The 26,559-nt window shown below is 34.6% G+C and overlaps 3 protein-coding genes across 9 annotated transcripts; 2 read left to right on the top strand and 1 right to left on the bottom strand.

The window, feature by feature from the left end:
- The first annotated feature begins 283 nt into the window (after positions 1-283).
- On the top strand, positions 284-1,602 carry LOC7464833 (protein FANTASTIC FOUR 2). The gene has a single exon (XM_002307543.4). It carries the CDS (start codon positions 557-559, stop codon positions 1,436-1,438), a length of 882 nt encoding a protein of 293 aa, XP_002307579.1. The 5' UTR covers positions 284-556; the 3' UTR covers positions 1,439-1,602.
- Positions 1,603-13,296: 11,694 nt separating this feature from the next.
- On the bottom strand, positions 13,297-20,202 carry LOC7464672 (mitochondrial Rho GTPase 2). Of its 5 annotated transcripts, none has more exons than XM_024601335.2 (14): positions 19,810-20,202; positions 19,588-19,720; positions 19,334-19,483; positions 18,759-18,935; positions 18,172-18,423; positions 18,016-18,084; positions 17,839-17,894; positions 16,142-16,223; positions 15,207-15,418; positions 14,963-15,032; positions 14,660-14,784; positions 14,152-14,296; positions 13,806-13,992; positions 13,297-13,680 (listed from the first exon to the last, which is right to left on the bottom strand). In XM_024601335.2, exons 1-14 carry the CDS (start codon positions 20,019-20,021, stop codon positions 13,607-13,609), a joined length of 1,944 nt encoding a protein of 647 aa, XP_024457103.1. In that variant the 5' UTR covers positions 20,022-20,202; the 3' UTR covers positions 13,297-13,606. The 5 variants fall into 5 exon arrangements, with proteins under 5 accessions (XP_024457103.1, XP_052308926.1, XP_052308925.1 ...); XM_052452966.1 differs by having other exon boundaries at positions 14,660-14,772; XM_052452965.1 differs by having other exon boundaries at positions 14,146-14,296; positions 19,334-19,477; positions 19,810-20,201.
- Positions 20,203-20,330: 128 nt separating this feature from the next.
- LOC7464671 (pentatricopeptide repeat-containing protein At4g02820, mitochondrial) lies at positions 20,331-22,452 on the top strand. Of its 3 annotated transcripts, XM_024601336.2 has the most exons (3): positions 20,331-20,633; positions 20,758-22,023; positions 22,121-22,452. In XM_024601336.2, the coding sequence occupies exons 1-2, from the start codon at positions 20,355-20,357 to the stop codon at positions 22,018-22,020; spliced, it is 1,542 nt and encodes a 513-aa protein (XP_024457104.1). In that variant the 5' UTR covers positions 20,331-20,354; the 3' UTR covers positions 22,021-22,023; positions 22,121-22,452. The 3 variants fall into 3 exon arrangements, with proteins under 3 accessions (XP_024457104.1, XP_002307578.1, XP_024457105.1); XM_002307542.4 differs by having other exon boundaries at positions 20,758-22,452; XM_024601337.2 differs by having other exon boundaries at positions 20,485-20,633; positions 20,750-22,452.
- Positions 22,453-26,559: the final 4,107 nt, after the last annotated feature.

Genomic DNA, 26,559 nt, shown 5'->3' with positions numbered 1-26,559 from the left:
AGGTTGGATAAACCTTAAAATAGCAACTTAGCTGACTCAATAGGATTCTCAATTTATTCGTTGATCTATTCACATAGATTATAATGAATTTATAATGAATAATATAATAAGTCTGACTCACATGATAATTCTCATTGCTAGTCCATAAAAAAAAAAGAAAAAAAAAAAAGAGGAGAGAGGATTATTTATATTGTAAAAAAAGTTTAAACTATCGTCATGAACTCAATTCTTTCCAACAACTTTTAACTAGTGGTGCCGCCCTTTGCCGCTTTCTATCCTTCTATAAATCCATGCCCTCCTCCTTTCATTTCCCTTTCATCTTCACTCCTAATTTCTTTCTCTCTTGTAATCTCTCCACGAGCCCCATAGATCATCTCCAATCTCACCAAAACCGAAACGCGGGTTCTGTTTGAAAACACCTCTTCGATCTCAAATTCACTCCTTTTATCCCATAAACCTCCCAAATCGTACAATTTCAATAAGAAAACAAAAGCCTCCCCTGTTTCAGATCATTCATTTCCTCTGTTTTTTACCTTCCACATTTCTATTGTGAAAAATGTCCTCCTCAAGCTCCTGTCCAGGCCTCCAATCATGCCTAGAGCCGGTCTCCCTCGTAGAACCACGTGTTTTGAGGATCAAATTGGCTCCATCCAAATCCAATGATTCTTGCTCCTCAACAAGTGGCAAGCCTTTTGTCACTGACTCAGACAAAAATGCTGACATGGGCGGCTGGAGTTTCCTCCAGTCTATTGCTAACAATACCTCTCAGACCACCAAAGAGAACGACAAAGTCTACGTCCCTCCGAATTTTAAGCGCTCTTCTTCTATGCTCAACGAAAAGAGCCTGGAAATGTGTACCGAAAGCTTGGGGAGTGAAACTGGCAGCGAGATGAGTGAAAGCAGCGACGACATGGCTGTCCTTCCATTAGAAAATGTGAATTATGAGACTAGAGAAACACCAAAATCGCGTGAAGCAAGAAGAACGAGTCGAAGTGTTAGCTTCCCACCTCCTTTGAGCTCGATTAGTGGCTCCAACAATGTTCGAGTGAGGCCTCACCGAGAAGGTGGAAGGCTAGTCCTGGAAGCAGTGACCATCTCTTCTTGCCATGTTTATTTACATGCAGAGAGAACCGATGGCCGGCTCCGGCTACATTTGATGAATCACTGCTCTTCTAATAACTTTGACAATGAAGAGGAAGAAGCAGAAGCAGAGTCTGGTGAGGAAATTGTAGTTGAAGAAGACGGTGATGATGATCAAAGTGGAGATAATGAAGCTGAGGGTGGTGATGGTATTTGGGGAGAGGAGTTGGAGGGAAGTAGTGTAAATACTGGGGGTGAAATGGGGATGGGGAAATTGGCTAGACCAGGAAGGTGCAAGGAAGGTGGGAGCAGCAGCAAAAGCTTGCTTAATTGGGAGCCATTTTGGGTGGCTACTTGAAGCCTTGTGCCTGTCTCTCTATTGGTTTCTTTCATTATAAGTTTGCTATATATCCTACCTCGTATTTAATTAACTTTCATCAGTGATTAATTACAAGGTTAGTCATGGAACTCCTTGGATTTTGTAAAATATGCTAATGGTAGTTATTGGAATTAATTAGTGGATGATTCTCTTGTATTTCTTACATATACATATATGCCCACTCTGTCTAAAACTACCCTTAAGAAGAGAAGTTTAGCATTTAAGATTTGTCAACTGCCATAACCTTAAAAGCATAATCATCACCTTCCATGGCTCCAAAGCATAACCAGCTGGTTCCAACATAAATCTTGATCAGGACGTATGGCAGGGAACTCCAAAGCATAACCAGCTGGTTCCAACATAAATCTTGATCAGGACGTATGGCAGGGAAGCAATATTTTTGGACCATCTTGGGCGGGGAAGGAGAAATTTATGCTTCGAAAGACTGGAGCATCAAGGCAATAAATTAAATGAACTTACCAAGTCATGCATGTAGGGATGATGGTCACTTTGCAATACACGCGGAGGAGAATCAAAAGTTAAAAAGTTGTGTTAAGAAAAGAAGAGGAATTAAGAGTGGCTTCTTGATGATTTAAATCAATCTTTACTCGTATATCATTAGTTTTTTCAAATTAAGTTTTTTCTCTCTTCCTTTTATGAAATGTTTTAATGTTGATAGTGGCATTCTGGTAGTTTGGATGCTCCAACGGTAAACAGATTGCAAGTTGAGGTGTACGGATAGAGTACGAATGCCTGGTAACTTTCAACAAGACTAGGTCCCAGTGAAGATAGCAACATGGACCTCACCTCAGCACGCACATGATCATCCATGTGCTCTTTTTTCGCTTTGCTCAGATCGCATGGATTGCTGTTTGTACCGTCAATTTACACACTGGTTTCATGACTTTCCCCATATTTACAGCAACTTCTCTCCAAAATCAGACGTGCAGATAAGGCTAGAACGGTCAATTCATAAGCGTTTGGGGGTAACCTAACAAGAGCCGAAACTTTTTGAAGTTCCAAATGGATGGTTACATGGGCCAGGCGATTGAGAGAGAGGGTAGAATTCCTTAAAGGAGGAGGGCTAGAGGGCAGGAGCACTGTCCAGTCGTGGAGTTTGGGCATCCATACGTTAAGGTTCTTTCATGGGGTGTTGGGGTCAGTTCAGGGAATGGATAGCACATGCATCATCGCGTCTCAAACAACATGTGCTTTGAGAATCTTATAGATTTTTTGTGTTTAAGCACATATTCTCCCACCATATTATGTCATAGAAACAGAAAAAAAGAAACAAATATCCCAAGCATCTTTTGTTCGAACAGCATGTCGCCCCTTTTTTATGATCACATGAAGTATTTTATCTAAAGAGATACTCGCGCGTATATATATGAGATAAATTAGAGTTTAAATTACCCTCACGTAGTTATGCTTTGCATCTTATATTCTTACGAGTGGTTTCTGCTTTAAGATTGTCGGCTCCAGAGATTGGAATGTTTCCAAATTAATCTATGAACACATGTATAAAAAGATTTCTAATTTTATAATCTTGAATATTTAGAGAAACAAGATAACAAATATTTCAAAGGAAACTACGTTTTTATTGTTCTTTTCTTACACCATTCTCGTTTTAAGAGATGAAAAAAATATCAATGTACGTATGAAAATGATGTTTGTGTTGGAAACAAATGTATAATAAAAATCCAGCTTGAACAAAACAGCACTGAAACGAGTGGTGGTGCGTCTTGGCTGATATTTTCGATATCGACCGCGATGCAAAGCGACATGGAATGATTTTTTTTTTTTTGTATTTTAATTTGTAGTGGTAAGTTAGTAAGTTTGCCATTTCTTACAGCTCCATAGAGCACGCATATACATATATAGAATGCGTGTAAAATGACTGCTCACGGTGCCTGACATGCATCTACTTTGGAGGTGGATTGCAAGTTGCGTTGATGGGTTCAGGAGAGTCCTTTAGCATGCCATGTGACAGAAACGAGAAAGAGAGATGGACAATCATATCAAGGAAGATTGAAAAAGAGGCTCAGCTTCCATATAATTTGTTCAAAGAAAAAGAAGTATACGCATTTTTTTCAACCATTCATAATTTTTTTTACTCTCTATATATATAATTTAAGTCATTAAAATTATTTTAAATGATTAAATTTAATAGTTGCAAATTCAAATAAAATTAAGTTCTGGAAATATATAGCCTCGTACGTGGCATTGCGGGGAAAAAAAAACTAATATGAGCTGAGAAACAAAAGCAACATGCATCACCTAAATTTGTCTGCCTCAATGGAATTATTATACAATCGAATTAATTCTAGATTCTCCCAGCAGTTATACAGGCAAGACTTCTAATAAGCAAATCCCTCGATCGATTTTGTTCTCATTATTCGATTTTGTAATCTTGTTTGCACTTTTTTTTCTTCCTTGCATGCCAAGATTTCACCAACAGTACCAGTAAGGAAGTGTGGATTGTAAATTTTAGCCACAATTTATTTTCCGTGGTCGACATCATATATATATATATATAATGATAATACACATGCAACAAGGTATACGAGAAACCCAATTATAATTGTTTTCTCTATTGATTACAACGGTATAATATACTCTATAGTTAAATTATTAGCCATCACATGTATTCATAGCGAAATGGCAGTAGTGGTAGACTTCGTTTTTCACTGTCAAACTCAGGGAGGGAGGGTGGAATTTTTTGAAAGAGATGAAGCTCAATATTGCTTGGGGAGAGGAATTAATGAATGCACGTATGCTTTGTGATGAGCTTACATAAACATGAAATGGAAAGCTAGTTTTTGTTGTGTATAGTATTAATGCCATCCACCAACAAACAAAAGAAATTAGTAGTCTTTTTAATAGAATTCAAACCCCACCACTCTGCCCACCCAGCCATGGACACAATAAGCACCACAAACCCTACCAAGCGAAGATACAAAACTTGCCGTCCCTGTTCTCCATTTTCTGTGAATTAAGCTCCAAGCTCTTCGCCCTTCAACGTGCTGACTCATTCTTCGTTAATCCAATCTGCAAAGCTAAGGTCTGGCTGTCCTTGTCCATATAATATATGGGCATGGCATGCCATTAGCTACACCTGAAATTGGCACCACATAAATATATCATATATACACAAGAATAATATTGTGGAGGGCCGCACCTATTTGAACCTTGTACAAGAAAACATGGCTGGTGGTCGACGACCTTGTCATATGCCAACCAGGAAGGTTGTATTTTTATTTTTTTTTGTGGCATTCAAATCGTGCTACCCATTTCGAACAAGTCCTACGTGTTCAAGTAGATTGTTCTCCACACATGCATATATGTATCTGATTCTGATTGGAACTTTCGTTTTCATCCTATTTATCAATATGCAATGCTTTATAAATAGTTGTTGGACATCCACGCCATCAATCTATCCAGTCTCTGATGATCATCTTTCATAATTAACCCTATCAATCTTGATTTTCATAGGGCAACGTACGGGATTAACAAATCATGATATATTTCGATTGAGAACTTGACTGCCTCACTCATAGAATAGTTTCTCATTGGTTAAAGTCTAAGAATTCCTGCTCAATTTGATGAAATTTGTACCCATAATCACAAATATTTAAAATCACTAATCAGAAAAGCAAGTTCGAATATGTTTAAGATATGTATGGCCCAAAAATAATTAAAATGATAAATACAATACTGTTCCTCGTTAAAAAAAGGAGACCAATTAATAAATAAGTGAAAATAAGATGAGGTTACATTATTCAAATTCTCAAAAGAAAAAGAAAAAAAGCATCCAATCTTTAATTATATACAATGAAAGAAGCTAGTTTTAATTTTTTTTATATGTTTAGATTTTAATGTACTAATGTTAAAAATTAATTTTTAAAAATTAAAAAAACATTAGTTTAATTTATTGTTTTTAAAAAATAATTATTACTGTAATACCATCGCTACCGTCCTATAACTATGTACTTGGAACTTATCTTGGATAGTAATTAATTTTTAATTAAATAAATGGAATATTTTAAAAAAGAAGGGAATATTTGCAATCGATGATCTTCCAGAAAAAAGAAGTAATAAAGGAAGGGGAAAAAAAATGAAGAAAACAGGGACCATAAAACAGACAAAACACATTAACATGGCCCATGGACACGGTTGGTTTTCGACCAAAACCTTTGCAGAGTTCATTGGTGCTTATCTTCTCAACGTCACGTTTTGGTGTTGGCGGTTTCGAAGACGTTGCCAAACAGGACCCTCGAATCTTAACTTGTTGACCTTCCACGGTGAAGCCCAAATATATCAAATTTAGAACACCAATATTTGTTCATAATTGTCAGACTTATCCAGGATTTATTTAAAAAACAACAACTTGAATAGCTGAGTTGTCGGGTAAACGTGCGGATCACTGGGATAATTAATATCAATTATTTTTATTAAAATAATAATAATAATATATATTTTTTTATAAAATATTGACCCAAATGTTTTTCATCTAGATCAATTAAATTATTAAAAATCTAGTTGGGTTGAATTAATTTGAGAGATTAGATATTTAGTCTGATTTAGTTAAGAATTTGGCCTAGACAAGCTCTAAATTTCTCAACTTAACCCGCCTGGTGGGTCGCACAAATTTATTTAATATGAATGCATTACTAATCATTATCAACTATGAGTTGTCTCCAAGAAAATGTTTTGGAATCTTTATTCCGCAATTTCAAGTTTTTTATTTCTATAATTGTACTGTGGAATATCCATTGAATCTTCAATAGTTTGTTTATTTTTATATTTAAAAAGTATTTTTAAAATTTTTTAATTTTTTACTTTAAATTAATTTTTTTTTTATGATTTTAGATTTTTTAATATTATGATGTTAAAAACAAATTTTAAAAATTAAAAAAATATTTTTTTATGTATTTCCAAGCAAAATAACACTTTAAAAAACAACTGCTATCACAATCATAAACATTACAAAAAAAAATACAATATTTTAAATTGGTTAACTCATTATAGAGTTTGTTTGTTTTAAAGTTTTTTAGTATTTTTAAAAAAAATTGATTTTTTTTTATTTTTTTATGTTTTTAAATTATTTTAATATAATGATATTAACAATAAATTTTAAAAATTAAAAAATTATTTTAATATATTTTCAAATAAAAAATATTTTAAAAAATAATTTTTAATACAATACCAAAATATACTTATACACAACGTGCCCGGCTAACTTTATCGCATCGTCCACCATGAATTTCCCATAGAAATAAAGTTTGCTTAAAATATTAAAAAAAAAGAAAAAAAAAAACAGAAGCTCAATGAAAATCGAGGAAGTACTGGAAACCCTGGGAATCCACGTGGACAAGGCTGATCCTGGGTGTGTGATACAGTCTCCTAGAGGCGCGTGTAGATAACTAGCAACATTTCATTTCATGGAAAATAATTGAGGGAGAATTAAAAGTCATGCTATGAGGTAGGGGTGGACCAAATTCTGGGCTTTTTTCCTGTGATGGCTGACAAATTAGAGATCACAGAGGATCCATGAAAGTATCCAATCAGGGCCCACAACTCACAAACCTTGAGAGATTCTGTAATCTACTCTACCTGTTCGGTATCTTCAGATTTCTTGTCCTCTCTCGTTTCCCCTTTCCGTTTCCTTTTTTTTTATTTTTTATTTTTTGGGAACTGGTCATCTCTCAATCATGCATGACCCCCGAGTCTCGGTTCGCCGAGGCCTCAAGAAATCCAGAAAGACATGCTTCTTCATCTGAGGATGTCGTCTTCACCTGCTGTTCCAAGAAGAAAAAAGGAAAAAGGAGACGTCTTCATTGGCTGGGGGCCACTAGCAAGACTCGGGTAGAGTGGGACCCAGTATCAATTATGGTGGGGGATTCCCAGCCGTCCATGTTTCCCACCTGCTTAGCAAGTTACAGGGGGCCCTTTGGTAGATGGTTAAAAGCTTTTGGAAACAAGCAGTACATGTTCATAGTTGGCTAACATATGTACTCATTTATCGTTGATTTGAACTAAAACCATTTGATTTATTGGACCATGCAAATACAATTTGTTTATATAAAGTAAAAAATAAGAAATTTTGATGGACATTTTTTTTATAATTAATCTTCGTCCATTTTTATAACAAATATCTGTTTTTATAACTGGTATTCGTCCACCTGACAAACTATATTTTATACAATTAGTCTCCGTCTAAACAACATATTATATTCTATACAATTAGTTTCTATCCAATTGGTCGACTATATTTAATATAATTAGTCTTCATCCAAACAACTAATTGTATTTTATATATTTTTTTTATAAATCATTTCAAAACATGTCATGTGTAAAGAGATTTTTTACAAGAACATTTCTCGGAGTAAAATGTGATGTGATGGACATCTATCTAGCACTCCATAATATGTTCCCTCAACTACTAGTTCAACCTTGCATGTCTTTTCTAATATTCATGGAAACATCCCGAATTAATACCCAAATCAATCCCATTGTTCATATTTATTAAAATGCATCATCATTCTTTCTACCAATTACGTTAATTAAGACCCCAAACACAAAATCATTCAAATTACAAACTCCTCATCAAATTCAGGCATACCACATCATTTAACCAGCCAAGACTCATACAAGTCTACAAATTTCCATATTTATATTGCTCTATATTTAACCAACATAGCCAAATCAACCACTTCATTCTATATAGATTATCATCAAAATTAAACACACCGCCATCATCATCATCATACTAATTAATTAATGAACATAACAACATTAACTAGTTACATAATTCCATAACTTTTCATTTTCCACATTTAACCAACAAAACCAATTTCAACTGAATTATTCCACATTAATTACCATAAAAATTAAACTCATTATCAGAATCCTACCAATCATTTCAAGCATAATAACATTATCTAAAACACCAAACTAACACAATCCCACCACTTTCTATATTTAACCAGCGAAATCAAATCTAACCAATTTATTCCACATTAATTACAATCAAAATTGAACACATTATCATTATTATACCATTCAATTTAAGCATAATACATTATCTAGAACACCAATCTTACACAATTTATTCAAATTCCCAGATTCCCCTAAAATATCAAATCATGGCCGGCCGTTTAGGTTTCAATTTTCTAAAATTAGTTTTCAATCTCTCCTCGTGTCTTCACAATCCCTAATTGCTATAAATTTATACAATTTAACATTTCCATTAAAATCTACATAAACCCTAACAATTCAAAATTAGGAATTTTCATCCCCCATCCAAAACTGATAAAGCAAGTGTATTTATTTTAAAAAAAGCCTCTTGCCATTCGTAAGGTTTACGAACTTAGTCTAGTTTTTTTTTTTGTATGATTAGTTAGTCCACACTCTCCATTCAATATTCAGTTTGAGAGAATTTGAAGAAAATGAATGAGATGAGAGAATTTTCAAGCCTTTTTTCCCTCTTAATGTCGTTGGTTGTCTTGCTAAAAAGGTAGAGGAGATTTTGCTTTAATTATGAAATTGTCATTCGTAATTTGTCCCCTTTTTATTCGGCAAAATCTTCGACCGTCAGTACTTTTCACATACTAATTTACCTTTTTATTTTCTTCAAGCTTTTTTGATAATTAACTAGAAATTTTTACCCCTCTTAATAAAAATCTTCTCCTTCTCCTTTACAACAACAAAATCTAGAGAGCAGCTTTCCTGTTCAAATATATATGAGAAAATACTAATCAAAAGACATATCAACCTATGAATCCATGATTCTATAACTTTGAAGATTGTAATTGTAATTAAAAAAGTTTAATGAACACAAAAATCTAGAGAGCAGCTTTCCTGTTCAAATAAATAATGACAACCCACAAATGTTTTTAGAATATTAGGTAATAATTCCAATGGTTTGTGGGTAAATTTAATGGTATGAGCCTAAGCTTTCTTTCTTTTCTTTTCTTTTATTTATTTTTCCATAAAAAAGAAGAAGTAAGACCAGCCTCTCATTTATTTCCGGTTAATATGAGAAATGCAATGAAATTCAATATACAATCTTTAATTAATATTGATATAACAAATTGGTGGACTAATTAACTTATTGACGATGTAGCATATATATATATATATATAGACACTAATACAACAATTAATATATCGATTTATTTCCACATAATGTGGTCTCAAGGGCATAATTAGGTTTTGCTTTGCAGGGGCACGGCGGCATCCACAACATTTAGAAAAAATCTCAATTTTGACCATTAAATGTTTCAATTTGCCCAGCACTTGCCTAAATTGCAGGAAGTGAAGAGCATATTAACATATATCTATCAAGTCATGGTCAGATTCTGTCTCTCACAACTATACACTGGAAATGTGTGTAATGTGAAGACAAATATATTTGATATGATGCACGCATGGAGGAAACAGTCAAAAGCACGCCATGCCCATATATCAAGCAAAACATAAGGCTGAGACAATGGTGAAGATAGCGGGATCAATGTTGTTCTTGGGAGTGATGGATCGCATCAGTGAAATGAGAGATCTTCTTTAACTCTTTCTTTGTCAAGTTGATTTACCAGAATCCAACCCTTTCACATCATCCGCTTCTCATTTTCACGAGATGCTCAGTCCATTTCACCGCATCTCTTAAAGGAGATCTTCCCTTTGCCCTAGCTGATACCTCTGCTCTCTTTCACTCATCAAAACCTGACTTTCCCTACCAGCATTGATCATATAATTGAAGACGAACACGTTTTAAAGATCCGTATCAGCTGCATGAATCTGCACCATGTCTCCAAAGTGACTGCGCTATGATGCTACCATGAATGGTGCTCATGAAGTGTTCAATCAATGAACACAACCAAACACTGTGCACCAAGAAAAGCAGGTCTATGGTGACAACTGAAATAATTATCGTTGTCAAATAGCTAGCCGCATGGTTGATAAACTCGTTTGGTAGGTTCACCCAAAATTTCTAAGATTTAAAGATTTTATGGGGTTGAGTTTTTAGTTGAAACAAACAAGTTCTAAAAATGGATGAATCGACACTGGAGAAGAAAAACATGCTAGTGTTTTAATAAAATATTTCATCTAGATTAATCAAGTGACCCACAAGTTGATTTAGTAACCTATATTTTTTTTTTGGGCAGTCTTCGAGTCGAGTATGAAAACTATTTCTAGGTGTTGTTGACAGCCATTTTATCTACTGTATCAAACAACCAACTACAGGGTTTTTTTTGCCATTAGTTTGTGAAAAGGCTCATCTCTATCTATATTAAAACTCATTAACTTGTTAAGAGGGCTATTTAAAAACAGAATAATACTTCAATTTTCTGAAAAATTGGAAAAAACTGGAACTTTCTATTTAAATACAATATTTCTCCCTCTGGAAAACTGAAGAACTACGTACTTTTCTAGCTTTCAAATTTATATTGAGTTTGGAAAACACATTTTAGAGGTTTTTCAACCCAAGTTTTTCTATTTAAACTTATATATATATATACACACTTGTTATAAATTTAATATTTATTATAAATCTAATTATTTTTTTTGAGTTAATAATATAACTTTTTTATGATAATTTTTTATTTAAACGAAATAAAATTATATTCTAAAATCGGCCCCTGCTTTCATGCTTCAGCCAATACCAAATATAATTTCAATTCAAATAAATGTCTATAAAATGGCCCAATAAAATTATAAAATGAAGAGTTTTTCATACAAATTGTGATTTCAAGCTCATATTTGGATGCAATTTATTTAATTTTAATAGCAATGACTAACATTTAATCTGTAATTTTTTAAATTATTATTATTATTATTATTATTATGCTATTACCTTAAAATTGTAAGGTTGTGAGATGATGGAATGATAGAAAATGACGACAAACAAGTCCCATCAAGGAAACAAATATGGAAAACACTAAGTGGCGAGCAAAGGGACTGTCTCCTCCAAAAATAGCCCGAGGAGGATTCAAGAGTCCTTGCCCCCTAAGTACCCATCCGTGATCATCGCTACATCACTTTGTTAAATCTGTTAAATAATATTTATGTAATTTTATTTATTAAAGGTAGAATAATATTTTTAGAATAATATTTTTAATTTCACCTATATATATTTTATTTGTATTTAGATGCATTTATAATAAACAGATTATTCAGAATTGTGGCTTCCTTTTTGTATTTGATCTCAATTATTTTAACACAATCAAGTTTCTTTTTCCATGGAGGGGAAAAAAAAACAGTTCTTTGATTATGATTTATGGCAAGAAATTAAGTACTCGAAAGTGCTGGCAGAGCTCCATGAGAGCCATTCATGCACATGACGAAATATTTAAATGGATTTCACGGTGAAAGTTGCCTTCGCCATGCTCAAGAACACGATTCGCTGGAGAAATGAGTTTGGCATTGATGAATCGCTTGAACAATGGTGGTCTTAACAAAGACAGTTCCAAAATAAGGAGCTTTATAAGAATTCATTTTCTATGGAGAGAGGAGACATAGATAGATTCATATGAGATATGAGATGGAGAATTCAATTCCCAAAAGTGAGTATTAGGACATTGAATTTCAGTTCATTTATAATAATTTTACTTAGAAAGACTCTTTAATTATTAAATAAAATATAAAGATAATCTTATAAATAATCTAATTTTTTTTTATAGGGGTAATGACTTACATGTGCTAAATCATACAAAATAATTTCTTTCTCAAAACTTTAACTTGAAAGAGACATATATCAAAGTACATTAAAATCATCTCAAAATATCTATATTGAAAAAGTTTTGAGAAGATTCAAGAAGTCAAATTATGCATATTTGATAGCACTCATTGTCAAAGATAACAAATTCAATCAAAATCAATGCCTACAAAAAGCATTGAAAAAAAAAAAGACAAGTAACATTCTCTATGCATCTACAATTGACAAATTGATACATGCACAAGTCTGGATAAGATTTAACTTGGTATTTGCAATAAAAATGTTGAGAAGATACAAAGTAATCTAGGAATAGATCATCAAAAAGCTGTTAAAAAAATTATTAGATATATTGATTACTTATAGGCATACTGGTCCCCTTGAGGTGATTGATTTGGATTTTGTTGATTACATAGACACAAAAAAGTCTACTTCAAGATACATTTTTCAAGTTTACTTTAGGAACCACATGGCATTGAAATACTAGACCTATCAATAAAAACAATAATAAAAGTTGCAATAACCAAGAAAATACTTTAATACCATAAAACATATAATTTATCTAAATTAATCAATGTCAATTTAATAGTAAACTCTAACTTTTGTATGAGCAAATGTACATTATGCATAGAACTTATTAATTTTTTTTAAATAAAACTAATAAATAAAATATCAAGAATAAAATTTATTCACATCTGTGAGCCTAAAATAAAATTTACCTTTAATATTTATTTATTTTTTTATTCCAATTAAATCATAAAAAAAATTATAACAACTATAGACCCAATTCATTACTTTTATAAAATATTACAATTTAATTAGTAAGAATATAAAGTGTTATATAATGTATAGAATGGAAATTGTAATTTTCAAAATACGAGACAAAGAACAAAACAACTAAACTACTTTCATTTCAGATTTTAATTATTTTATACTATTTTAAGCAATTCATTTCAACCCTCCCCACTGAATCAGTAACCTGGTGGCTGGCTGGGCAAGGCCCGCCATATCAGGTCCGGTTTAGACAACCGTGCTCTTAACACAACCATACGGGAGAGGGAAGGTGTGCCTGAACAAGGTGATTTTCTTATATACAAATACACAAACTGGGACGCGCGCGCATAGATGCAATTATAAAGAGAGAGAGGTTTGATTGCACCACGGCAAAAGGAGACGGTCCACATTCTGTAGTACTTCAACAATGCCAAAGGCATAAATCCTAGCAAACTAGAAAAATGATAGAGGCTTAGCAAAGTTATAGAGAGAAGCAAATCAGAACATGAATTAGAAGGTTATTGCAGTGTGGTTGAAAGAATTGTAGATGTTTTATATACACGGGTTCCATCATGAGCTTCAATTGCAAAAACTTGGAAAAGCCTTCAAGTTTCAAAGCCAGCAAATAGCAGGAGTTGATGATTGGTCATATCATATAGAAGCTAGCTAGGAGAATTTCTCCTTCCACTGTGGGCACGAAAAGCTGCCATTCCAGCAACAGCAAAAGCAGCGCCAACTGCACATGTAAAACACAGTTGAGACAATTCATGCAGACATGTATAGCATGATATGAGTGTCGTTTGTGTTCATGCATCAGTGTAGTGAGTTTTCTTTTTCCCCAGTGGGGGTGGGAAGCTTAACCTGACATAAACAGGAGAGAGTGATTGACAAGCTGGTGGAACTGCTTGCGTTTCCTCCCGGCCACAGTTTCAGGAATGTTCAAATGAGGGTGTTCGGCGGCACTTAAGATCCTGCAGAAAACATTATTCATATCTCCGAGCTTTGAGCTGATAGGAATAGAAGCCCCTATTCCCAGCTCTTGGCAAACCTGAAGACGAATATGGAACTATCACCACAAGCATAGCTTAAAAATAATACAAGTGACGGGCAATGTGCATGTGAAGTTGCAAGATTTTACTTTTGGTACCAAATTTCGGAAATTGGGCATGCAAAGATGAGGTTTCAATGACAAAATGTATACCCTTACTGATTTTTGCACACTCATTGGATGTGGATCCAAGTCATCCTTAGCAGCGATAATGAGACTAGGCACCCCATAACCACTTTCTTCTCCATGCCTAGCAACCTCTACAAGAAGTTCATTTGACCTTTTCCATGAATATTCATCCGAACTGGCAATAAGAATTATATGTCATGCCATGATATCTATATATTTAAAGAGAGGAAATTAACAAGTATAAAGAAGAAACTAATTCCAATAGTATATTTCTTCCCCTTCCAATAGAATCAATGCCATTCATACACTTTAAAGGTATGTGCACGTGAAACGCACATGGCACATGCATTTGTGGAGGATGGAGCAGAGCCAATAGTTGAAGAATTTGGTAAAATGAAGATAACATGCACCAATCAGAGTCATATAATTGAGACAGACATAATATATGGTCATAAAAGAGATCATCTACCAACTAATGGACTACCAATAAATACAAGGGAGTCAAACTTGCCTGCTAAAAATCACCAGTCAAATTTACCTGTCATAAACAAATACAGCAACATCAGAGGACGACAGAGATTCTTTATTGGATAGAAATTTTTTCACTCCGTCTTCTGGTATCTCTCGCAAAATAAGAGTCTTCTTATTCCCCTGCAAGGACAACTGCATGACCATATAGCTTATGTCTATGATACTTTGATGAAGATGACCCGGTACATTCTCCTTAATATCAGATCATAAATACACATTGAAACATAATTTTCATTCATGTTTTGAAAAAGACCTGTTTAGAATGGTATTCTATAGAACTACCACCCAACAGAGTGGCTACCATACGTACCCCATGCTGGTCAACAACATTCACTGCATAGCGCTCACCAGCTATCAGTTCATGACTTTCTGAGAATGGCCTGTGTTGGAATTGGCAGCAGAAAATTACTATTGCTTGGTAGAAAGCAGAACTAAAAAAATAAAACAACTGGAAACAAAACTAGGTTCTCCTTGAATGACTCAGAGAAGTTAACAGATGAAATTATCTGGAGCATATTGGCTACAATGGACATGACATAGGTTCGAGACAATACCTTCCTAAGAATGAATTCAACAGAGTGGACTTTCCAGCATTTTTAGGGCCAAAAACTAAGCAGTGGAAAACATTTCTTTCTGTTTGCTGCTTCTTACGATCAACGGATCTTCTCCGAGTAACATGAAGTGCTGAAGCAGGATTTCCTCCATATCCAATGTATAGCAAATTAGCCAAACTACCTCGTGGATCCAGCATGGTCATAAGAGCCCACTGCAAACAAATGTTCAATATAAATAAATTTGACAGATAGCACAAGAAGATTAAAAGTAATGGACTTAAAAGTGACGAGATAAAAAATGGATGTAGACAAATATTTATAAAGAAGTCTTCCATTTTCTAGAGAAAATGAGGATATTCTTCCCCAAAAACACAGAAAAGAGAAAGAAAAGTAGAAAAGACACAGAAAGAGATAAACAGTAACCACAGGTCAATTTTTTAGTTCGAGGAAACAATATAGAAGATAAGCAATTATAGCAAAACAACTCCCAAGCAGTATATAAAGATAGGCCTCTCCCAGACAAATTGGAGAAGCGCCAACCAAGCTTCCATCATAATAAGATAGCCAGAGTAGCAGATTCCTCTGAATAAGGACTCCATAACTTTCACAGAATACTGGCACCAAGTGTTTTACCAAGTTATAAGCATATCATCACCATTGGTTCATTTAATAGTATCTTTTGTAAGCCTCCAAAAACATCCATTATTTTTTCATGTTTAAGAGGACTTTTCAGAAGGCTGATGTCAGATGTTTCCACGCATCATGCCTTCGCCACCATCAAACAACAAAAGGAATAGAAACGGGGCATGTGCAAGAAAGTAAATTGTTTAAGGTGGCCAAGAGAAAGCTGTTGTCACATAGTATAACATGTTGGAATGCGTTAAAGCCACCAAGAATGAGCAGGAACTAGATAAAGAGTAGTTAGCACTGCAAACCTCAGATAGAAAACCCTTCAGAGTTAAATTTCCCTGTGTGGTTCTCTCTGCAGCATCCTTGTAAGGAGCCTCACCCCAAGGACTGAAATATAGAAATGAATAGCACATTTACAAGTACTATGTAAACAAAAGAAACCCCATTACAGCAATTTGCAAGACCCTAGGAAACTTGAAAAAAAAGCAGATTGGAAAAGGGATAATATTTAGTCCTTGCTTCCAATGCAGATGCAGTCAAAAGAAAATAACTTCGACAGAAACTGAGAGGAAATGTAGCTATGCCTAATACCCTCAATGCTATATCCTAGATAATTGTTGGCAATGCTGTGAAGCGATACAAAGAAAAAACAATGTTCTTCTTGTATTTGCAGTTGTCATTCAAAAACAAATTACTGTATTTGCAATCAAAGCCTCCCTTTGACAGAAAAACAAAAAATTTGAGATCTTGCAGTAGCAGCTGCAACAGGAAAGAGATGACAAGCCAATTTTTCATATCTTCATGCTTGCTTCTCATCATCCTAATATCATAGGTTCCTCCTTATAATTAACAAGATACAAAGTCCTCCAGAGATTGGACAATCAGGAAGCAGCCCTTATGCAGCATTGCAAAACTACCTTTAAAGAAACAAGAAATGGACGTGCCAAACCTGCTTTGCTTGTTACCAGCTTTCAACCATTGATCAATAGAATTTTGTTTTGATATTCTATCTACAGGAAGCATACCTTAAAATATTTTTTGACATAACAATGAAATATTCCCAAACTTTTAGGAAGGAGGAAAAATACATGCCTAGAAAAATATCCTATATTTTGTTTTATTTTTGTAGAATTTAGAATTGGATCAAACATCTAGCTCATTAACCGAATCCAGCAATAGAAGGAAAACTGAAGATGTAGTAAATCTGCAGCTATGCTTGTTCATTTTATGATTGTGTTCTGAGATATAAATGTTTATTGCTCTTTGCATTGAAGTGGCATTTTCATGAGCTTTCTATTTTGTAACATTTAGATAAATTTAAATACGAAAAATTTGGCTCTTTCATTCCAATCCTTGAACATATAATTTATCATGGAGAGTTTATAAGGAGTTCAGCTTTGCATGATTTTTTGCGTTAAAGGCAAAAAATAGTTGAAATAAGCTAACTAGTGTACATATATATAGTACTTGCAGAGATAGGTGGGGCCACTCTATTGTTTTAGTGTTTTGCTCATGCATAGTACAGGACAATATGTGAATTTCTGCCCCACCTCCTACCATCACCTTGTCCAATCCCATGGACAAGCATCAGAAGTAATTTTTTTCCATAACATCCCTCCCCTTTATACTTAGAGCCAAAAACACCCTAGTCCTATTCTGTCTGATAAAGTCCAGTCCTATCTTGAATAAAACCAGGCCTGCATACTGTTTTGAAGCAGGGTAAATTGTCTAAATTTAGACCCACATGAAGCATGGGGATGCAAGGTTGTATTTTGTTCAAACTCCCGTATAAACTGATGACGTGTAAGTTTAAAATGAGAAACATGTATTCTTTCATCATCACATATGATGTGTAAGTTAGATGCATGCAACTTGTGGATTTATTGCTCGTATCATTTTTCACCCAACAGAGACCAATGCACCCAAGAAAATACACAGTGAACAAACACTGGCAAATTATAGCAAAGAAAATCAAGGAACAAAAGCAAATAACCAGACTTACTTTTCTGGAGCAGTTGAAAATAGCTCATCAAGCTCAGTAGGTCGTAAGGCTCCATACTATTAAGTGTAAAGATTGAAACATTAGAAATTCTTTTGGAGGTAAATTACATATGAACGGAAAAAGAAAACAAACTTCCAGGAAGTGACGATCAATAATCTGGTAACAGTTAATACATACATTATCGGTATCAAACAATCGGAACACCCGACGAACAAACTCTACAGCTTCAATTGTCAACTCTACACTCTGCATGATGACAGAACAAACTCTACAAGAATTAATAAGAACCAACACCAGACGAGCAGTCCAATAATGTATATCAGTCACACACACCTGATCAGGAGCATCCTTTGATGGAGCTGGAAGAAAATCATCTCTGAGTTTTAAATCATTGCCGTAGCCAAATTTTCTCAAAACAGCCCAAGTAGTTTCAAGGCGCCCTTTATCTATAAAAAGAGAATGGAGAAACAGGAACCCTTCAAGGGTAAGCCCCAGGTCGTTGACCCCTTCTTTCTTCTTTTCTTGCACAACTCTTCTCACACCCACTATTTCAGCAGGCTGCAGTGGAGCGTCAAAACATTTAACCTGGTTACCATTATTGCAACATGTCAGAATCCCCAGCAACAGAATTGAAAAGTAGTTTTGGGCTTCTTAAGGGGTAACCTGCCTAGCATTAGAGGGGTTTTCAAAGAAGTTACTCTAACTGATATTCAGTGAATTGGGGTCCCTCAATGTCTTAATTTCTGGTTCCTCTTTACTAGAAGGAAATCGTATTCTCCGTTTTGGATTATCATTCTCATTATTTTAATAATATAGTTTGCCATTATTGAGAGAGTGAATGTTTAATAATTTTTATTGTTTGTTGTAATATTCAATTTGTCCATGAAGAAATGTAAAAGAGTAGAAAAGGGAAAGGAAACCTGAAAATCATTCAACTCTGCATCATTGAGTGCACCATCCATGTCACTATCACATAGAATAAATATCCTTCTCAATGCCCTTATACATCGGGGTTGCAAAGCTTGAGTGTCTTGATCAAACAAAGGAGCTGTTGGATGAAGTACAGCTTTTTGAGCATAATAGAAAACGTCAGGGACCTACATATAGTTAACTTTCGTTCTTAAGTTCTAACCTTTTATACTGCTACCATGTGAGTTTCAGCGCAGAAAATAACAAGGTTAATGTTCTAATAAAGCATGACAACACCTCTATATGAACCAAAACGTTCTGCCTTCCAACACAAAAGGCTCAAAAATTTGGAAGCCTGGTCATCAAAACAGAACTAGTTGCAGGGAAAAAATCCCTTAGTTCTTTATCCTTTTCTACTTTTATAGCTCTCGACATCACCACCAACTTTCCCTTCTCTTACAACATTTTACAATTCATCATAACATAACGAAACAAAACAGAAGAGCGCTCTATGCATGTCTCAATAAATTCTTAGATGTAATTGTTTGCTATGAAATTCAATTGCCTCTATCTAGAGAATAAATACCTGCATAAGGGTAACAGCAGAGCACTCTATACAGGTCTCAATCTCCCTATACTGTTGCATGATTGGTCCCATAACCGGCTCGAGGCTAATCGGCTGGTTCTCATCTCTCAAATCTACTTTGCAACCCACCACTATCACCGGTACCTTCACCTAATAAAAAAAAAACAAAGTAACATTACATTCACCAACTAATAACCTACATTATAATTACAAAAATTGTAAATAAGAAAACAGAAAAAGAAAAGAAAAAAAACCTCTAATCGACGAAATTCCTGAAGCCAAAAACTACTCAAACGAGTAAGCGTCAACGGAAAATCACACGCGTAAGTTAATATAATCACATCAGCTCGCTTCAATTCTTCATTTAGCTTTCCTCTACTCTCCAAGCTTTAACAAATTCAAGCAAACTAACTTTTAACTAACATTAAAAATACGTATACAATGCGTATGTGTGTATAAAATACAGAAATGCTTACCTTGCAGAAGTGTCGATGATAGTGATAGGAACGCGATCGGGGAAGAAATCGGCAGGGAGGCGAGTGGGTGGAAGCACGGGAGATAGGTTTTCCGGGAAAGATTCGGTGGCTGCCGCCGCAATCAAACTCGATTTTCCTGTTCCACGGTCTCCGACTACTACGATTCTCACGCCGGTCTTCCCGCCGGCGGCAGCAGAATTCCCGCCTGGCATTGAATCTTTTTAAGAATAAAAAAATAGAGAGCGCGACTGCAAAACGAGGGAATCAAGAAATTAAAAAAGAGTAATACGATGGGAGAGTCTGCTATTTATATTTAGTAATTTATTTTTTAATTCATTTTGTGAGTGGGCACCAAGCTTGGCCACCGAGTTCGTTGGAGATTTGAGATTTTCAAAGTTATCTCGCGCGTCTAGTGAAGCTAGAACTAGCTTTGTTTTCTTCTTGGGCTTTATTGTTTAGGGCTCAATCAATTAAAGCCTCATATAGGCCCATGAATTTTGTTTAAATATCCAGCCCAGTGTAAAACCTCGGCCTGCATTTTGGAAATGTTGGTGCGGAACGTGCGGGGAACCCTTGCAGCCGCCGCGCGGCAGTTCTCGGCTGCAGCAGTGACGGAGAAGGGTATTGTTAGCGGAGGAGAAGGGAAAAAGAGTGGCGGTGGAGACACGCTTGGAAGGAGGCTGTTTAGTTTGGTGTATGGAAAACGGAGTGCAGTAATAACAATAAGGAAATGGAAGGAAGAGGGACACAATGTCCGAAAGTACGAGCTGAACCGGATTGTTAGAGAGCTCCGTAAGCTGAAGCGGTACAAGCACGCCCTCGAGGTCAGAATCAGATTGATTCTCTTTGCTTTATTTTTTAGAACTGTTTGTTTTAATTTAGGAGGCTGCTGTTAATCTTAGATTGCTTTTGTTGTGATATTTACCTGATTAGTTATTAGAAATGTAGGTATGTGAATGGATGACAAAGCAGTCTGATATAAAGCTTGTACCGGGTGATTATGCTGTTCATTTGGACTTGATTGCGAAAATTCGTGGTCTAAATAGTGCAGAGAAGTTCTTCGAAGATATTCCTGATAAAATGAGGGATTATCAAGCATGTTCAGCTCTTCTCCATGTTTATGTCCAGAATAAATCGATCTCCAAAGCGGAGGCTTTGATGGAGAAAATGTCTGAATGTGGGTTCTTGAAGAATGCTCTTCCTTATAACCATATGCTATCAGTGTATGTTGCAAATGGGCAGTTGGAAAAGGTCGCGGAGATCATTCAAGAGTTAAAGAAAAAGACTTCACCTGATGTTGTTACTTATAATATGTGGTTAACTGCGTGTGCCTCGCAAAACGATGTGGAAACAGCAGAGAAAGTCTTTATGGAGCTGAAGAAGTCAAAATTAGATCCAGATTGGGTAACGTATAGTACGTTAACCAACTTGTATATCAAAAAGGAATGCCTTGAAAAAGCAGCGTATACTCTGAAGGAAGTGGAGAAAAGAGCTTCAAAGAAAAATCGAGTCACCTACTCCTCTCTTCTCAGTTTGCATGCGAACATGAAGGATAAGGATGGGCTACATCGAACCTGGAATAAGATGAAGTCGGTCTTTAATAAAATGAATGATGCTGAATATAATTGTATGATATCTTCACTTGTTAAACTTGGGGAGTTTGGAGGAGCAGAGAATCTCTACAATGAGTGGGAATCAGTTTCTGCAACTCGAGATTCTAGGGTTTCAAACATAGTTCTTGCTAGTTATATCAATAGAAATCAGATGGAAGACGCTGAAAATTTTTGCCAGCGCATGGTGCAAAAGGGCATCACTCCCTGTTATACTACCTGGGAGCTTCTTACTTGTGGTCATCTGAAAACGGAGCAGATGGAAAAGGTTTTAGAGAATTTTAAGAAAGCCTTATGTAGTGTAAGGAAATGGACTCCTGATAAAAGGTTGATTGGAGATATATTCAAGAATCTGGAGGAGCGGGGCGACATTGAAGGAGCAGAGAAACTACTGGTTATACTTCGGGATGCTGGCCATGTGAGTACCATGATATATAATTCTCTTCTACGAACATATGCGAAAGCAGGTAAGATGCCAGTTATAATTGAAGAGCGTATGCAGAAGGATAATGTGGAGTTAGATGACGAAACACATAAGCTCATACAGACAACTAGCACCATGTGTGTGAGTGAAGTTTCAAGTTTGCCTATTCTGAAATAAACGGTATACTTTGTCATCTAAATTCAGCATTAGTAACTTGTGATATTCTGCTATTCAGTTTGGGTTCCTGATAATTTGCATTTGAATTTAATTTTGATAGTCCGCATTTCCCCTGGTGCATCAGAGATCCTTGAAATCCTTTTGGATGGAATAAAGGGCCATGGTTGGTCATCTCCTCCACTCTTGTATCCTGGTCTTCCCCCCGCCACCTTATTCATTAGGGTTCTACCAATAGATAGTTATTATTCAAGTGGACAATTACTGAATACATCACTAGGCATTAGTAATGACTCTGTTTAAGCATTAATCATATTCTGTGTTTTTGTTCCATTTTTTTATATCTGTATCTCTGTAATGGAATTTGTCATGGTTAAGCCCTTGATTGACCACCTTATTCAATTAGGTTTGTCCAATACACAGTTGGTTGGAGTTGATGGGAGTATTCTTATATTCAACCAGATTAAAACAGAATTAAGGGAGAGAGAGTGGGGTTGAACAGCCATTTGAAGTGGATTAGTTCCGGTTTAGTTTAGCGTAACATCATAACAAGTGGTTGGATAATCGAAACATTCGTTCAGTGGTTGGGACAATATCCTAATAGGAAGCCATAATTCTCTTCAGAAAATACAGTTTCCATTTAAAAAAGTTGCCCCCCTACTCCAAACTATAAACTATACGGAGAAAGACATTTTTTATGCGTGCTCGATGCTTAGTTGGATACTGGATTAAATTGAAATATTAAAATCCAAACAAAAAACGATTAAAAGCAAAATAAATAGGAATCAAAAGAATGAAAATCAAATTTGATAAAAAGACATAAAAAATCAAATGCAAATGAATAAAATTAAAAAATAAATAAATCAAATTCAATACAATCAAAAGATTGCGGACACTTTGCAATTTTGCAAGGCTAGCACACCTTTTGAGGTGGAGGGGAGAGGGGGGCGAAGAAAAAATTTCATTAGAGTTCTTCCATGCCATGGATGCTTACACGTGCAGCCCCACCATGTAGAAGGGGACACACTTATTCAGATACCACCCCAGAAGGCTGCCAACGACCACTGGAAGAAGTCGCACACGCCATCCAAAGGGCGCTTGCTCTGCACGTACCAACCACTTTTTTTTAATTATAGAAAAACTTGAATACCCTTGACCCCACAAGATTATTACAAGAAAACCAAGGTTAAAAAGCCAATAGAACCCCTTGACCTTAGGCAAAAAAAAAAAGATGACCTCATGGGCTGTGTGACAATTATACTATACAAAAAATGTGAAAATGCCCTTCAGACATTAGTTGTGTTTTTTTTTTTAGAGTAATTACATTGTGCAATAAATATGTAAAAATAAAATTCTACCCTTAAGTGTGTGTTTATTTTTATTTTTTGTCATTGAAGGGCTCATTAGTTGCTTTACTAAGGATTGCACTGTGCACAATCCACAATAAAACACTAATGAGTTTTAGTTTTATTTATAATGCTCAAAGTTGTTAAGTAGTTTAACCCTGAAGATAATATGTTTAATTGTTGGACATTAATTAAGGTTTTTAAAAAATAAAGGGTATGGGTGGAGTTTTGTTCACCAACATCCATGCTACCATGGATTACAACACAACAACGTAACACAATTTTTTTTTCCCATTCTGGTTCTTTGGTTTTTTTCAATTTGATTCCTTAATTTTTTTTATTTGCTCCTTTAAAGTTGTATTTATTTGGAATTTGATTTTGCTATTTGTTTTGGATGCCTAGCTTTTGGAGTCTCGGGGTATCAAAAAAAGAAAAGAAAAGAAAAGAAAGTCACTTAATTGATTCCCAATTTAGATCTATTAAATGAAATTTTGTTGATTTAAAATGATTGGAGCTATGGGGATTGAATTTGAAATATAGGCAAATGTTCGACCTCTTTTTATTTAAATAATCAAGGCTGAATTATACGATCATGTAAAAGTTCAACCTTGATTTTTTTTCACTCAATTTCTTTTTTTTTTCAATTCAATTCTTTTAAATTTAGTTTATTTAGGATTCGACTTAACATTGTTTTTTGAGTGCTTATAAAAGGAGATCCTGTTGTGTTGAGGACAAATTCTAACACGCGTTCAATGCTTGCTTTTGTAAAATTTTGTTCAATTGTATTGGTCTAAAACAATTAATGCTTGAGGGACCAAATTTTTTTTTTTAAAAAAAAACAAAATAATGAGTAGGTTAAAGATCAAAGACAAAGGCATACCCATGCATTAGCATGTGGAGGAAGTCGTTACGCTCTAGTGGCGCATGCGACTTTCTGCAGTATCAAACCATCACCTTCCTTGGTGTCTCTAGACGCATCTCAACAAACACATTTTGATGATGCTGCGTATGGTTATGTTGCAAGTGCGTGGCGGTAGATTTTTTTTTTTTAACCTCTTTCTTTTCTCTGTCCTCTCCTTCGTTTTCACGTCATTCTCTCTAAAATACAAAGGGGTTTTGTTATTTTATTTTCATGTCAAATATGGTTATTATATTTTTTTTATTGTTATTTGTTTTGTTTTAAATATTTTTTTATTGATTTTTTTTCAATTTCATCCCTCATTGTTGAGTTGATTGAGAATTAAGCTTTATGATTTTTTTCAACTTGTTTTCTATAAAGTTATCTCAGCCTCATCACTCTAGTTATGGGTTCAAAAAGTTAGCCTTGGTTGACTTCGGTCTTTGTTTAGATCCTTTTCTAAAATTGATTTTTTTTTTCAATCTCATTCTTTAACATATGGTTAGTTGGAGATTAGGCTTCATTATTTTTTTCTCTTTCTTTTCTATAGGTTGTCTAGATTTCTAGACCTGATCCACAAGTTTGGTGAGTTGATATAAGTTGGCCCGAGGTTTTTTTTAATTGATTTTTTTTTAATTTTGCCTTTCAACATTGAGTGAGTTTGGACATTGAATAACTTCATAATTCTTTTCAATATATTTTCTATAATGTTATTTTGATCTCGCGATCCAAGTTGCTAGTTTGGAAAGTTAGCTCAGGTTGACTCTGATTATTTTTATTGTTTTTTTTTAATTCCTTTCTGTTAAATTTCAGTGTTTAACGTTTGGTTAGTTAAAAATTGAGTTTCATGATTTTTTTAATTTGCATTCTATTAAGTTATCATGTTCTCATGAATTTAATAACAAGTTTGCTAAGCTGACTAGTTTTTTTAAAATTATTTTATTTTTATATTTCATCTTTCAATGATGGGTTGGGTGGGAGTTGGAGTTTATAATTATTATTTTTTTTGCTTTTTATATGATATTCTTATTCTCATGACTCGAGTCGCAATTTTAGTTGTTTAGTAATTGAGCTTTGTGATTTTTTTTATTTTTTTCTATTAGATTATCCCCGTTTCATAACCAGGATAGCTAGTTTAGTGACCTAACTCGAATTGTTTTTTTTTTCATTTTTCTTTTGAATTTTTTTCCTTTTTATTTCGTGCTTCAGCAATGGGTTGCTTGGGAGTTGGATTTTATTTTTTTTATTTTGCTTTCTTAGGGTAATCTTATTCTCCTGACTCGGCTCATGAGTTTAGCTGGTTCAGAATTAGGCTTCGTTATGTTTTTATTTGTTTTCTATTAAGTTATTTCGGTTTCATGACCAGAGTGGAGGGTTTGTTGGGATGACTCAGATTTGTTTTCTTTTAAAATTATTTCTTTTCTGATTTCATCCTTCAACAACAGGTTGGTTAAGACCTTGACTTCATCGTTTTTCTCGATTTGATTTCTATAAGGTGACATAATTCTCATGACTTAAATCATAGGTTTATCTAAGTTGATTTTTTTTTGTCCTTATATATTTGGCTTATTGATAATTAGCCTTCCTAATTATTTGACTTTGCATTCTATGACATCATCACTTTCTTATGATCTTATTTGCAGTTATTTTAGGTTAACTAGGGTTGGTATAGATTTATTTAATATGTCATTGTCTTCATTTTTTTTTAAAATTTTTGTCTAATATGCCACTATTTCATTATTTCAAAAGAGTGTTGTCCTATAAATAATTGATTTTTATTTCATAATTGATTGCTAACAAACATGTTAGCTATATTTTTATATATTTTTTTTAAATAATTTAACCCCCTAGTAGTCTAAGTGGCAAACCCTCTCACTCTATTAGGAAAAATAATGGTTTTGACGTCTAATTATATATATCATAGGCAGCTGAAAACCGAGTAGGAATGCAAATCCGACCATGAAAAAATTAGTCAACGAAAAAAATCCACTTCTGCCGAAGACGGCAGACAAATCTCCAAACAACTTGAGAAGAAGAACAAGTAGTTCACCAATATCGCATGTTTTAGATTATCGAAGTAGATCAGAATAGAAGCCCGAATTTTACAAGTCAACACATGAAAATTAAAAAGAGTCATCTATAGATTCTTTACTCCTTTAGGCTTCTGACACGTGTATGATATCCTCCGTGGGGCACTCTTACCTAAACCAAACAAAACCTTTCATGACGCTGGAGTTTCGTGTGATGGGATTGGTTGTTAAGAAGAACAGCCACCAGCTCCAACATGCAAGGCTACTC

Source organism: Populus trichocarpa, chromosome 5, assembly GCF_000002775.5.
Source record: "Populus trichocarpa isolate Nisqually-1 chromosome 5, P.trichocarpa_v4.1, whole genome shotgun sequence".
NCBI classification, from domain to species: Eukaryota; Viridiplantae; Streptophyta; class Magnoliopsida; order Malpighiales; family Salicaceae; genus Populus; species Populus trichocarpa.
Note: the sequence above shows the minus strand (reverse complement) of the source record. Positions and strands in the feature narration are given on the sequence as shown.